We start from the raw sequence: 12654 nt of genomic DNA on the forward strand, positions 1-12654 counted from the left end.
TATATCATGTCCGTGTCAGACGCAAAAGTCATCTCTACAGGCCCGCTGGTAGGATCACTATCACCCTCATATCAATATGCCCCTCTAAAAACGCTACGCAGGCCAACGATGATGCCAAATGGATCAAGCTCGTCCAGTAGGTGGTCCCAACATCAGTGTGGACTCTCTGAGCACACATGGATAATATCATGATTTATATGCCACAATCCACATCTCGCAAACGCCGTTCTATACGTGTTTATTGTGTGTATGGCATACATCGATTTTGCTTGGCCGGCTAACTTGACCCTCAGGACCACGTACAAGGATCCCAATGGCACTTCGCGCCTGTGGGAATCAGCCGAGCGAGTGACACGCCCCAAAACGACCGATATTGACGGAGTTGGCATCATTGCTATCCTCAAGAACCCAGAGACGGGCCGCCGCGAGCTTGTACTGCAGAGGCAATACCGCCCGCCCATTGACATGGTGACGATCGAGGTGCCCGCAGGGCTCGTTGACGCTAACGAGACGCCCGAGGAGGCCGCCATCCGGGAACTCAAGGAGGAGACGGGATATGTGGGCGTTGTGACTGAGACGAGCCCCGTCATGTACAACGACCCGGGCTTCTGCAACACCAATCTGCGCATGATCCACATGACTATTGACATGTCACTGCCTGAGAATAAGGACCCCAAGCCAGAGCTTGAGGAGAACGAATTCATTGACGTCTTCACTTCACCCATTGACACCCTGTGGGAGGACTGCAAGAAGCTGGAGGCTGAGGGCTGCGCCATCGATGCCCGCGTTGGCACATTAGCCGAGGGAATTCTCTTTGCTCAGCAGCTCAAGCTTTGAGCACCCCATGCCACAGACGACCTGTATAGACGAAGACAATATCATTATGCTCAAATCTTTCCATTACGACGCAATGCATCCCACAAGGCTAGCGCACCGAGAGCTTTGGCATCTCGCGCGCCCTCCCTCCAGAGATTCTGCATGGGCACCACCTTGAGTGTAATCTTCTCGCCGTGCGACCTCAGCCCCGTCAGCCGGCCACTCCAGTCTCGTAATTGTTCTCGAGGTATCCGTCGTTCGTAGCTATATATGGTAACGTGTTCGTCGCAACCACCAGCACTAGGGTACATGGCGTTGGGTAGGTTCTCTTCGGACTTGTCGTTGTCAGCGGCAGCCAAATCGCTCAGGCATGTCAGTTCATCTTCGTTGATGGTTATCCCCAGCTCCTCTTCAATTTCCTTGGCAGCAGCGCCCTTGAAGCTGCCGACCGGGATGCGCGGCTGTACCGTCAGGACGACGTAGCGCTCGTCCGATTTGGCGGGGACGTCGTCTGGCACAAGCATGACGAGAATAGCGACTGAGGGTCCGCGTAGGAGGGATACGGCAGGAAGCGTCTCGCCGGCGCTATTGCATACCGTGGCCCTGAGTTTGATGAAGCCGAGACGACCGCTGCCAAATATATCGAAGGACTGCACCTCGGCGGATCGCAGGGTATACGCGTCGTCGTGGAAGGGGTGGGACGAGTCGGTCTGTAGCCGTGCAGAGGCCGACAGGGTATCAATCCAGGTCTGTTCAATAATGGTCAGAGTCTGCCAAGTAGCATTGTGAACTAGGACGTCTTTACGTTGAAAGGCCTAAAGGCGAGAAGCTGGTCCTCTGTTAGCCCGTCGGGAATGGTGACGGGCACATTGTGCCGCGTAAGTTTTACAGTCCGGGACATGAGCGGATACGAGGAAGAGAATGAGCGGAAAGCAAGTCTGGTATAGTGGAGGGGAGCACGTTTGGCGAGCCTCATGTTTGGAGAGTTGCACAAGAGAAACAGTCAGGCTGTTTGGCTGACAGCGTAAAATAAGTGTATAACAGGGGTGCCTGGGAAATGACGTCAATGCCCCTCATAAGTTCTTAGCAATAAGAGCATGTATGATACTTGTTTATTAACATAATACTACGGTTTTAAGACTTGTCTTGAGCACAAAAATATCGCCGGGTCTTTACATAATTCTAAGGGCGTATAAAAAACAAGGAGAAAAAAACAAGCAATAAGTGCTGTCCTAAACAGCCCAGTATATATCCACCTTCACCTTTTCCACAACATTGGACCAACCTGGGAAGCGAGCCTTGCCCCAGATGGTGACAACATCGCCCAGCTTGAGGCTGCGCACCAGGCCACCGGAGCCCGTCCCCTTGCCTCTCCCCAGTTCCTCGAGAGCCTTCGCATCTTCAGACTCCGGGTCGACGTTGTCGTCCCATGACCACGTAACTTCGTTTTCCTGCCAGGTCTTCGTTGCCAACTTGTTGCGCTGAATCTCCCAATCTTGGCGCGGCTCCAGGGGGTGTTGGTATTTGTAGGACGGGTTGTCCACGATGTCTCCGCCTTCATCTTTGCTGGCGTATTTACCCTTTGTAATCATCGGCTCGAAGGGTGGTTGAATAGGCCGGAGTGCACACAGAGGCAATGCTGAAGCCACGGATTTGGATGAGTTGTAGCGAAGGTCCTTTGTGCAATGTGCGTCGCCTTTTCAGGGTCAGTCAGCCATTTTCGATCTTGTTACGGAGACAAAATACGACGACTGACAGCTTACATTGTTGTTCTGCGTCAAACCTCTCGAGACCAGCCTCAAACCAGGTATGTGACCCTTCATAGCCGCCCTTGGGGCTGCTAGAGCTTGACCATCCCTGATCGTGGCTCTTGATGGTGAAGACGACCTTGCGGACCGGATGAACCAAACGTGGGGTCGGGTACTTCGGTAGCTTCCTGAAGAAGGTAGTATCATGTTCCTTGCCCAACGGACGAGGGGTCAGCTCGTTCATGTCGTAGACAAGCTCCTCCGTCAGGCTCTTCTCGCTCCCGAGGCCAGTGAAGCCGACGGGAAAGGAGCGTAGCTGTTTCCGGGCCATGAGCAAGTGGAATACGTATAAGTATAACACAAAATGGGGGAGACTCACCAAAAATTTGTTTTCCGTGGGTCTGCTTCCATTGATGCGTAGAGCCGATCCATGCTCCTCCTGATAGTCTATATAGTTGGACGAATAGGCCCAGTATTCAGCATGGTCAAAAACGGCATCGACAATATCGGGTGGCAGACGGCAACCACGCGAGAGCATCTCCCGTACAACGACGATGTCGATGGGCGTGGGCCGATATGGGTCAGGAGAAGATGCCTCCCCTGCGGGGAATGCGTCAAAGGCCATCAAGCCTAGTTTGTTAGCAATGGATGCTGCCATACTGTAGAACATAGCAATGTCCAGTATTAAGAGAAGTGGTTTACGTGGTAAAGAGAAATTATAAATGGAGTGACTGAGAGCCGAGTGACGCGAATAGTGACGACGTTATTCTTGATTGGTGGCGGGTGCCTTGCGTCACTGGCGAGTGATAACAGAAGCTGATATATTTACAGCGGAATGTTGTTATGGGGGGAGGGGGGGAGGGAGGGGAGGGGGGTTACACCATCCTGAGCCACCTAGCTAGGCTGCTATACCGCAGTGGGAATGTCACGCGAACAGCTCAATATTTGAATATACGTCGTATCAATATACTGCACAAAGTAAAGATGTGAAACCACTCTACTGTGTATTAATCCTCTATTATTCCCTTCGTCACGCATACATATAAAACGAGGTAGAGTAAAACGCCAGTCCAAGTCTCGACCATCTCGGACCATCGGCGACCTTGTATGCTTACAAAGTAGCCCGAGCTCACGCTAAACCATTCTTATCTACAGGCGGGCACGTGCAATGGCGCCATTAATAGCTTTCACCACTGAATTGGAATTCGCCATCATCACACAAGTATTGAGAACACTCGATAGGCAGCCGGACCCTCGCCCCTCTCCCCGTCGTGCATATCACCTATTCCCCTGTTCGTCCGCATGCAGTCATAACGAACATTTTCGCGCCTGGCTTAAGGTGACTTTAAAAAAGAAACAGAAGTCGGCAGAGAACGAAGAAAGCAAGACAAAATGAGGGGCACTCCGACATCGCTCCGCCAGCTTCGGCACCAGCTCCAGGTTCAACGCAGGGCATTGACAACGCCGACAACCTTCCCGCGTCTGCCTATACGTACGACGACTTCCCGGGATCTCCATACGACCCGGACTCGCCGGTCCGATGGGTCAAACCCCCCAATGGCGTTTCCGTGCCTAGATGCCGTTGAGACCCGATCGGCCAACATATCGGCAGGCTTCAAACCCACGTCGTCGCCAGGTAGTGAGAGCAGCGGTCCTGAACCATCCTACACGGCCGGCGCAACGCTCAACTACAACTGCAAGGAGCCCCTGCTCCTCGATTGGGGTGGCATCTTGCCCGAGTTTGACATCGCCTACGAGACGTGGGGCACGCTCAACGCCGACAAGTCCAACGCCATCCTTCTCCACACGGGCCTGTCCGCCTCGTCGCATGCCCACTCTACTGAGGCTAACCCCAAGCCGGGGTGGTGGGAGAAGTTCATCGGGCCCAGCCTGCCCGTCGACACGGACAAGTACTTCGTCATCTGTACCAACGTCATAGGCAGTTGCTATGGATCCACTGGCCCGGGGTCCATCGACCCGGCCAACGGCGAGCGCTACGCCACCCGGTTCCCCATCCTGACGATGGACGACATGGTGCGCGCACAGTTCCGCCTCCTCGATGATATAGGAATCAACCGCCTGTACGCCAGCGTGGGCTCCAGCATGGGTGGCATGCAGTCCCTCGCTGCAGGCGTCCTATTCCCCGACCGCGTCGGCCGTATCGCCTCCATTAGCGGCTGCGCCCGCAGCCACCCCTACAGCATCGCCATGCGCCACACCCAACGCCAGGTCCTTATGATGGACCCCAACTGGAACAGGGGCTTCTATTATGGCCGCGTCCCGCCCCACGCAGGCATGAAGCTCGCCCGCGAGATTGCAACCGTCACCTATCGCTCCGGCCCCGAGTGGGAGCTACGCTTCGGCCGTCGTCGCGCCGACCCCGCCAAACCGCCCGCCCTGTGCCCCGACTTTTTGATAGAAACATACCTCGATCACGCCGGCGAGAAGTGGTGTCTCACCTACGACCCCAACAGCCTCCTCTACGTCAGCAAGGCAATGGACCTGTTCGACCTAGGAATTGAGAACCAGCGCGCTACCGCCGACCGTCGTGCCAAGCGCGAGCTCGAGCTCCTCTCAGAATCGGAGTTCTCGTCTATCTCCGCCACATCCTGCTCGTCGTCGGACCTCCACAGCCTCACCTTGCCTTCCAAGCCTTACGAGGAACAGCCCGGAACATCTACCGCCCTGTCAGAAGACTCCACTCCCAAGGGTATCTCTCGCCCGCCAGAGGACCTCGTCTCCGGTCTCGCCCCCCTCCGTGACATCCCGACCCTCGTTATGGGCGTTGCGAGCGACATACTTTTCCCTGCGTGGCAGCAGCGCGAGATTGCAGAGGCTCTCCGTCTGGCGGGAAACCGTAATGTCACACACATGGAGCTGAGTGAGGAGATGAGCATGTTTGGCCATGATACATTCTTGCTTGACCTCAAGCATGTTGGTGGTAACCTCCGTGGATTCCTAGGTTAATTATCGTGAGAGGGTACTTGAACAGGATGAGAAGGCTATTCGAATATATAGAAAGAGTTGAAAAGGGGCATGACTGGGGGCGTCTATTACATGTGTATTTGTAAGGATCATTGACAAGAATACTCGTTCCGAGATGAAAAGAGTAGAGGGGGAAAAAAGCAAGTAAAATTATATCAACGAATGGGTATCTACATGAGAATAAAAAAGGGGAGCAGCTATGTGCTAGTATTCAAAAAGTGCAAGTCTCCCCATCCAAATCATGTCATGTTATCCTCCTCCTATCCCACTTCCAATTCATTAATGGAGGAAAGGAAGAAGAGAGAAAAGGAATTAGATGAAACTAGCAGCAAAGTCGCTGTTTACCGGAGACTTGAGGCTTCCATCCGGAGTACCATTCGTCGATGATGGCGGCAACGAGACGGGCGGCGGCCTGGGCGGAGCCTTTGTGGCGTCTAAACGCCTGGGGTTGCCGGAATGGAGGCGGCCCCCAAACTCGCTCAAGACGGGTGAAATGAGGGGCCTGCCATTAGAGGTGCTATCAACTGACGAATCGTCAAACGAGTCAAGCCCAAAAGCCTTTGTCAGGTTCTCCGTCACCGACTCCTCGAGGGACGTAAACGTCGGGCTGGGTAGGCGTGGCGGAGCGAGCCCTGCTGGTGTGCCGTTGCTATCCGCATCTGAGCCGTAACCTGTCTGCCCCGACATAGGAGACAGTGGCGCCGGCATGGCTGACATATGCCTCTCAGCACGTGCGGTCCAGATAGGGTCTGGCGAGGCATTCTCACTCTCCCCTGGCGTGTGCGAGGGTGCTTGGCTGTGTCGTACGGGTGTCATAGGTGCCGAGGTCGGGCCGGGCAGGCGACCTCTAGGGAGTCCCTTACTCATGGGGAAGTCGCCCTCCATGGGCGCCCTGGATCTGAGGGGGCTTGGAGCTCGTCGGTCGTGGTTCAGCCTAGGCGGTGGGGTAGTATCAAAATCCAGGGTGGCCGGCGAACACCCGCGTCGGGAGCTGAGAGAGTCCGGCCGACGGCCCCTGGGTAGTCCGCTGCTCACGGGGAAGTCTCCTTCCATCGGGGGCATTGAACTCAACGGACTCGGGGCTCGTTGATCAGGATTCATTCTAGGCGGGGGAGCCATATTCACGTTCGGGGAGGGTGATGGGAGCTCGCGTTGAGAGTTGACCGAGTCCGGTCTGCGGCCGCGAGGTAGACCCTTGAAAACAGGAAACTCTCCTTCAATTGGCGGCCTGGATAAGAGAGGACTCTCTGATTGAATGTCAAGGTTCAGTCGAGACAGTGGTATTTCATCGGGGTTATCAATGGAGCGGCTCCGCGGGCTCTGTGAGCGAATAGCTGACCGGTCGACGTTGTAGGGAGGAGGAGCACGCAGGGCCGTTGGGGTAAGGGGGCCGCAAGTGTCAGAATCTTGGCGTGGTCGCATGGGTATAAACAACTCGTCTAGGGGCTCCGCCTCATTGTCCACCTGGGGAGAAGTCTCTACAGATCTCGGAGACGAATCACCCGATCGCAGGTCTTGGTCGAATGGTAGGGTCATGTTATCGGCATCACACAGGTTCATAGTGTCATCCCCATGGCCCGGTTCAACAGTCATTGGCTCGTCCATTTTCCGCTCCTGCGCCGTCTTCATCGGCGAGCTCACCCTCAGGTGTTCCGTGGGGCTTCCTGATATGGACATGGATGTGGGAGAAACGGCCCTGTCTGCTGGGAGAGGGGGCCTTTCGGTGGCATTGTCACCTCTAAAATTGAAGGCAGCAAAGTTCCCTTCAAATCCCTCAGTCTGTCGTCTCTTCTTGAGCTCTGCCTTTTCCTGATCTGATCTGCCTCGGACCTGTCGATTTGCGGAACCCTCTGAGACTTGCCTGGAGAAGCTGCGCCGACGTGGCGAGTAGAACATGATGGTATCGCGCCTGGCCTGGGAATTACGTATGATGGGTTGGTCGAATCGCTCCTCACTCACGGCTGGGCTAGGCAGCCCAGAAGGCCGTTCGGCGGTGCTCACCCTCCGAAGAGAGCTGGATGTAGGAACCTTGATTGTAGGCTGAACTCTGGGCTCCGTACTGGAACGCGAAATGCCCTGCTCCACGCTCTTGACAGACGGAGGGGGCGAAGGGTAACCGTCAAGCCCTAATCCCTCGGCGACGCTCATCTTGGTCTTGATGCTACCCTGACTACCACTCCTCTTGGCTTCGATATCGAACTCAGTTCGTGCAAGAGGGCTCCGGGCACCCGATAATGGGCCGGCAGAGGTGTGGGGTCGGACATTGCCACTATCTCGAGGGAAATTTACATCCAACGGATTGATCCAATCCTTCTTCAGGGACCCAGTCGTATCTGAAGGGACGGGGCTTCCAGGCTCAGCCTGCTCAGGGCTATTTAGCGGGAGATGGAGGGGCGGGCCTATGGGGCTGGAGATGACGGGTCGACTAGCTCGAAGGTTGGAGGTTGAGGTGGCCAAACGTAGGCTGTTTGCGCTCGACTTTCGTGGTGACGGAGCCGCCAGGTCGACCATGGACGATGTGGCTTCGGCATTTGCGGAAAAGGGAGAGCGGAAGAAGATGGTGCTGCGGTTGGAGAAGCCGGAGGTAGGCCGAGACGAGGGTCGCTGTGGCTTAGGCAGAACATGACCGAAGGATTGACCAGATTCTGTGCTGTCTTGACGGTCCTTTCTCCATTTTTTGACTGACCTTTCGGCCTCCTGCTGCTTGTTTCTACAATTTGGTTAGCATCGGCTGTGTAAGTCTCAATGTTTAGATTGGCCATCATGTAAGTTGGCACTACTTACTGCAGCTTTTTCCTATCGCTCCCAAATCTCAGACCCAGGAAAGATACCATCTTTTTTTGTGAATTCAAAATCGAGAAAATGAGCGATTAGTCTACACAAACCGGGGACTGGCGTCGGAATGGAAAACCACCCCGCGCTCTCCCATGGATGAGGTGGCCTAGCGTCGTCGGTGGAAAACGGTTCCTGCTGGTATTCAACGGGCGACGCGTATTTAAACGAGTATTCGTATATAAGTTGTAGTTGCAGTGGGCGCATTCGAGTAGGCCAAGCACAGATAGGTACGGGGCTGAGAAAAGGCAGCGAGAAAGGTCTTTTTTTTGTGAAGGAGAGTCGAGAAGCAGTTGTGCTCAACAAAGTGAGAAGCCCCCTTGTATATTATAAAAGGCGACGGACGGGATCCGTACAGAAGTAGCCTGTACAAGTGAGTACTCGCAGGTAGGTACTAGGGGCGGGGAAATGACGAAGGCACAGGATGGTGGTGTAACTGCAACTTGGTTCAGGGGTTCGTCGCATGCAAAGCACGCTGCTGCAAGTGGTTGGCGTTGACGACAGGGGGGAGGATGCGGTATTAGTGGCAACGTGACGTTGTTGGTGACTTTGAGTTGCCGGCCTTGGATAGACGTAGAAGTGCAGTCCTCCAAAAACTTTGAGGGCCAGGGAGATGAAGAGAGTGTGGTAAAAAGAGATGTGTCGTATACAAGAGTAGAAGCATAACACTGACCTTTGAGGAGGTCCAGATGTGTAGTCGGTAGTATTATGATATAGTACAGGTACGGAGCAGTAGACTGCAACGCATGTACTGTAGTTATAGTACGAGTAGAGTACAGATCTGTACAAAGTAATCTGTATAGATTAATACTATTAGAGTACTCGTATGTAGTGTTCCTCGTACGAGAGTGATATTGTGTTAACGAGGGAAAGTGCGAAAATGGTCACGGGTGCTTCTTTCCTATTTGGCCATGAGATGGAAAGCTGACGGTGACATTAAGCGGGAAGGAGCCACTTGACTCCTTTGGATGGTTCATTCCTGCCCTCTACGAACAACAGTAATGTACTCGCACACTGATTGGTGCAAGTGGTGCACTGGACACGATGCCAAGACATAGTCATATTATTACTGCTACTCTGACAGTATTATTACTACTCTCCATACAAGTACAGCTACAACCTACCACCTCCATGCTGGCTAATAATACTCCGTAAGAGACCCATTATACCAGAAACCGAAGAACAAGGGCCAGAAAGAGCATCAGGCCATGGACAACAGTAATTTAGATAGCACAGAGTAATGTACGACCTTGCAGAGACTAGCATTCTCCTGTAGCCCATGGGCCACTATTCTACGGATACTTGTAGGTCGCCACTCTGGGTCTGCATCCAACCACCAGTCAACGACGCACGGAGCACCCAGTTACGAATGACGATCTGCAATCTACACAGCCGTGGGCTATCACTAGCCTCAGGGGCCCGGCCGCTTGATGGGTTGACGGACTCTTATAAACTGCGCTAGTAGTAGATTATCCGAGTGACAAGCGGCCGCATATTACCGAGTGGCAATACTGGCGAGTGCCATGGTATCGTTTTCACGTCCGTAGACTCTTGACACTAACAGTCGCTCGTATTATTATCATGCACGAGTAATAATACCTGCATGGTACATGTATACCCTTAAGGGGGTGTGCATCTGCGGGCTTCTTCCTAACTGGGTCACCTCGTAACTCACACCTGACGATGTGATGCTACGTTCTGATCCGAAAACGGAAGGATAACTTGATTGATGGTGTAGCAGGAAGGTGAGGCTCCCTGTGAGAATCTGTGTGCCCGGCGGATTGTTCCGCCGGACCTGTATGTCACGGGATCCACAGGTATAACGCCTGTAGACGGGATGCGCTTAATGCACCCGCACGCTGGCTGTATTACGGCGTACATATGTTTGCCATTGTTTCACCTCGTTGACAATCAATTCTATCAATATAAATCTTTGCTGGAATTGGTGCATTTGTGAGACTGTGACGAGATGCCAAGATACACAGGCATCTCCCACTGCTGGTTCCCCTTCTCATCTGGGCCAAACGATCGTCGGCGTCATCCACTAAACACGTGTGGAACAAATATAGTGAATTACGGCGTATACGCCTCGACTGAGAATGGTTTGTTCTTCATCAAATTCACTAATAATAATATATATGCTGATACGGGAAGAAAATACCATAAGACGCAGTAGGCTAGGATCGGCAACCCCAGAAACCCCATATTCAGATAGCAGGGTCTGCTTGAAACCATGATTTCGTACCAGACATTGCGGTATTCCGTGTCTTCCATAGACGCCCCAGCTCATATGGCCACTGGCAGACGGCATAAAAAGGGGTGAGTAGAATCTGCATTATCTGTCTCGGCGTTCTTCAAGGCATTCTTCTTCTTTCCAGGAAAGTTCGCTTGGCCCGGTTGCGCCGTACTAGTAATGACGGGCTTGGGGCCCTTGTGATCCCCGAGGGATACCCCAGTCTAAGCGATATAAAGACCGCTGACAGAATGAGCGAACAAGTCCCCCAACGCGTTACTCCAAAATGGAATATAAGGGGGCATAAGGTTTTTGACAGTAAAGAGTGGGTTCTTGTCCCCAATGCTTATTGTGCCGCTCCCACTCGAAATGACCAAGAATTTCGACGAGAGTAAGAGGGGGGACGAGAGAAGAGCCTTCAGGCCTGGGCTTCTCAGATCTGCTCTAGCAACTTTCGTCTTCTTCTCTCGATGAGCTCCTCCTGCACCTCATCAAGCGTCGGTAATTCCCAAGCCTTCCCATCTCCCGCATCTCCCGGTAGTGATATCCACCCATCGGGAGCCTCCTGGGATCCTGTTTCGAGCAGGTTCGAGACCGCCTGATGCTCCTTGTCAGCCTCGTATTGGAGCAGCTCGTCGTCTTCCTCATTAGGGCCGTAGCCGTAGTATGCCGCGTCGACAATCCTCCGCAGTTCCTTGTTCTCCTCGAGAGGCTTCTCCGTCTTTGCACGCGTAGCCGCCTCGAATAACTCCTTGACACCAGGCAAATCCTTTGCCCTGCCGAAATATTTGTACCCTTTGCCGCCGCCGACAATTTCTCGACCCTGGTCGTCGTACATCTTGGCCCCGCCTCGCATGTAATTCGGTCCGCCCAAATTGCGTATCTGAACCTCCCACATATGCTTCTCCCGCATCAGCTTGTTGATCTCGTCGTTGAGGTCACGGATCTGAAAGTTGCTCAGCGCGGACTCCTGGATCCGAGTCATCTTGCGCGAAATCTCCTTGACCACCTGCCCACGCCATTTCTCGCATGCGGGAACCGTCTCCACCTCCGTGATACGGCGGGGGCGACGGGAACGGCCGACGTCGACGATGCCTAGTTCTGCTGCCTGTGCTTCGCGGAAGCGAAACAGCATCGACTGCGCCTTCTCCGAGTTACGAGCCTAGGAGGAAGGGAAAAGTTAGCCACCCATCCAGGAACATCTCGCCACTCATGCCAGGATGCGTCGTACCATGTTTGCGATTGCTGATAACCCGGATTTTATTTACCCCCAGATATTATGAAGTACTGTTGTTATCAGCTGTCCGGTAGAATGAAGGTAGTAAATAGGTCTCGTTTGGGCGGTCGGTCTGTGTTGTTGAGAAGGAACACTGGCAGATGTTGTCGCATCCAAAGATTTTATCCAGCCTCGTTGGGCTTGCGGTGTAATGCGTGGCGTTGGGTTCCCACCAGCCACAATTTTATACTAGGCGCCACAAAACCTCGTCGCGGTAGGCACGCGTCCCAAACTTCACCTTACCTTCGCCAACATTACAAATGCCTACGGGCCTCAATCTTATTCTGCCGCCCCGCGCAGGTCTGCTGAGGACTGACCTTGGTTTCTTTCTCTCTTCTACTGAACACCTCAGCTCCGTGCAAATAGAGATCGACCTTTCAACAACAACACCGCCAGCAATTCAACAATGCTCTCTAGACATTATGAGCAAGTGCTCAGTTATTTCTATGTCATTTCTTCGTCCACTTCCATTTCGTTTCCTATCTGTCCCCTAGAAGATCTGCCCTGATAAGTCTAGACATTATTTATCCTCTGGACACACTCTTCCGCCACTCTGCTCATCATTACAAGCTCGCCTTCGCTCGAACCTTTACGCACACACGCACGCACGCACGCACGCACGCACGCAGAAAACAAACATTCCTTCTCCTTATATCCATACCTTACAGACACCTTTCCCACACTACTCAGTGCCATGATGATCATCGTACATACAAAGCTGCGTGATTCATCTTCTCAAAGCTCAACCACGGCCTTCCTGGAGG

General features: G+C 53.4%; 6 protein-coding genes across 6 annotated transcripts; 2 read left to right on the forward strand and 4 right to left on the reverse strand.

Annotated features, from left to right (window-relative positions):
* Nucleotides 1–6: 6 nt before the first annotated feature.
* Nucleotides 7–837, forward strand: GMORB2_7214 (ADP-ribose pyrophosphatase; the record flags this gene model as incomplete). Its single annotated transcript, XM_035469179.1, has 3 exons — nucleotides 7–48; nucleotides 102–136; nucleotides 294–837. 3 exons carry the CDS (start codon nucleotides 7–9, stop codon nucleotides 835–837), a joined length of 621 nt encoding a protein of 206 aa, XP_035321559.1.
* A 50-nt stretch (nucleotides 838–887) lies between these two features.
* On the reverse strand, nucleotides 888–1717 carry GMORB2_7215 (NUDIX domain; the record flags this gene model as incomplete). Its single annotated transcript, XM_035469180.1, has 2 exons — nucleotides 888–1565; nucleotides 1622–1717. The coding sequence occupies 2 exons, from the start codon at nucleotides 1715–1717 to the stop codon at nucleotides 888–890; spliced, it is 774 nt and encodes a 257-aa protein (XP_035321560.1).
* Nucleotides 1718–2048: 331 nt separating this feature from the next.
* Nucleotides 2049–3189, reverse strand: GMORB2_7216 (uncharacterized protein; the record flags this gene model as incomplete). Its single annotated transcript, XM_035469181.1, has 2 exons — nucleotides 2049–2512; nucleotides 2580–3189. The coding sequence occupies 2 exons, from the start codon at nucleotides 3187–3189 to the stop codon at nucleotides 2049–2051; spliced, it is 1074 nt and encodes a 357-aa protein (XP_035321561.1).
* A 932-nt stretch (nucleotides 3190–4121) lies between these two features.
* GMORB2_7217 (homoserine O-acetyltransferase/O-succinyltransferase) lies at nucleotides 4122–5531 on the forward strand (the record flags this gene model as incomplete). The annotated part of the gene is made up of 1 exon (XM_035469182.1): nucleotides 4122–5531. The coding sequence occupies one exon, from the start codon at nucleotides 4122–4124 to the stop codon at nucleotides 5529–5531; it is 1410 nt and encodes a 469-aa protein (XP_035321562.1).
* A 330-nt stretch (nucleotides 5532–5861) lies between these two features.
* Nucleotides 5862–8060, reverse strand: GMORB2_7218 (uncharacterized protein; the record flags this gene model as incomplete). Its single annotated transcript, XM_035469183.1, has 2 exons — nucleotides 5862–6723; nucleotides 6889–8060. 2 exons carry the CDS (start codon nucleotides 8058–8060, stop codon nucleotides 5862–5864), a joined length of 2034 nt encoding a protein of 677 aa, XP_035321563.1.
* Nucleotides 8061–11047: 2987 nt separating this feature from the next.
* GMORB2_7219 (pre-mRNA-splicing factor ISY1) lies at nucleotides 11048–11848 on the reverse strand (the record flags this gene model as incomplete). The annotated part of the gene is made up of 2 exons (XM_035469184.1): nucleotides 11048–11776; nucleotides 11846–11848. 2 exons carry the CDS (start codon nucleotides 11846–11848, stop codon nucleotides 11048–11050), a joined length of 732 nt encoding a protein of 243 aa, XP_035321564.1.
* Between the last annotated feature and the right edge of the window lie 806 nt (nucleotides 11849–12654).

The sequence above is a fragment of the Geosmithia morbida genome, assembly GCF_012550715.1.
Source record: "Geosmithia morbida isolate 1262 chromosome Unknown scaffold_7, whole genome shotgun sequence".
NCBI classification, from domain to species: Eukaryota; Fungi; Ascomycota; class Sordariomycetes; order Hypocreales; family Bionectriaceae; genus Geosmithia; species Geosmithia morbida.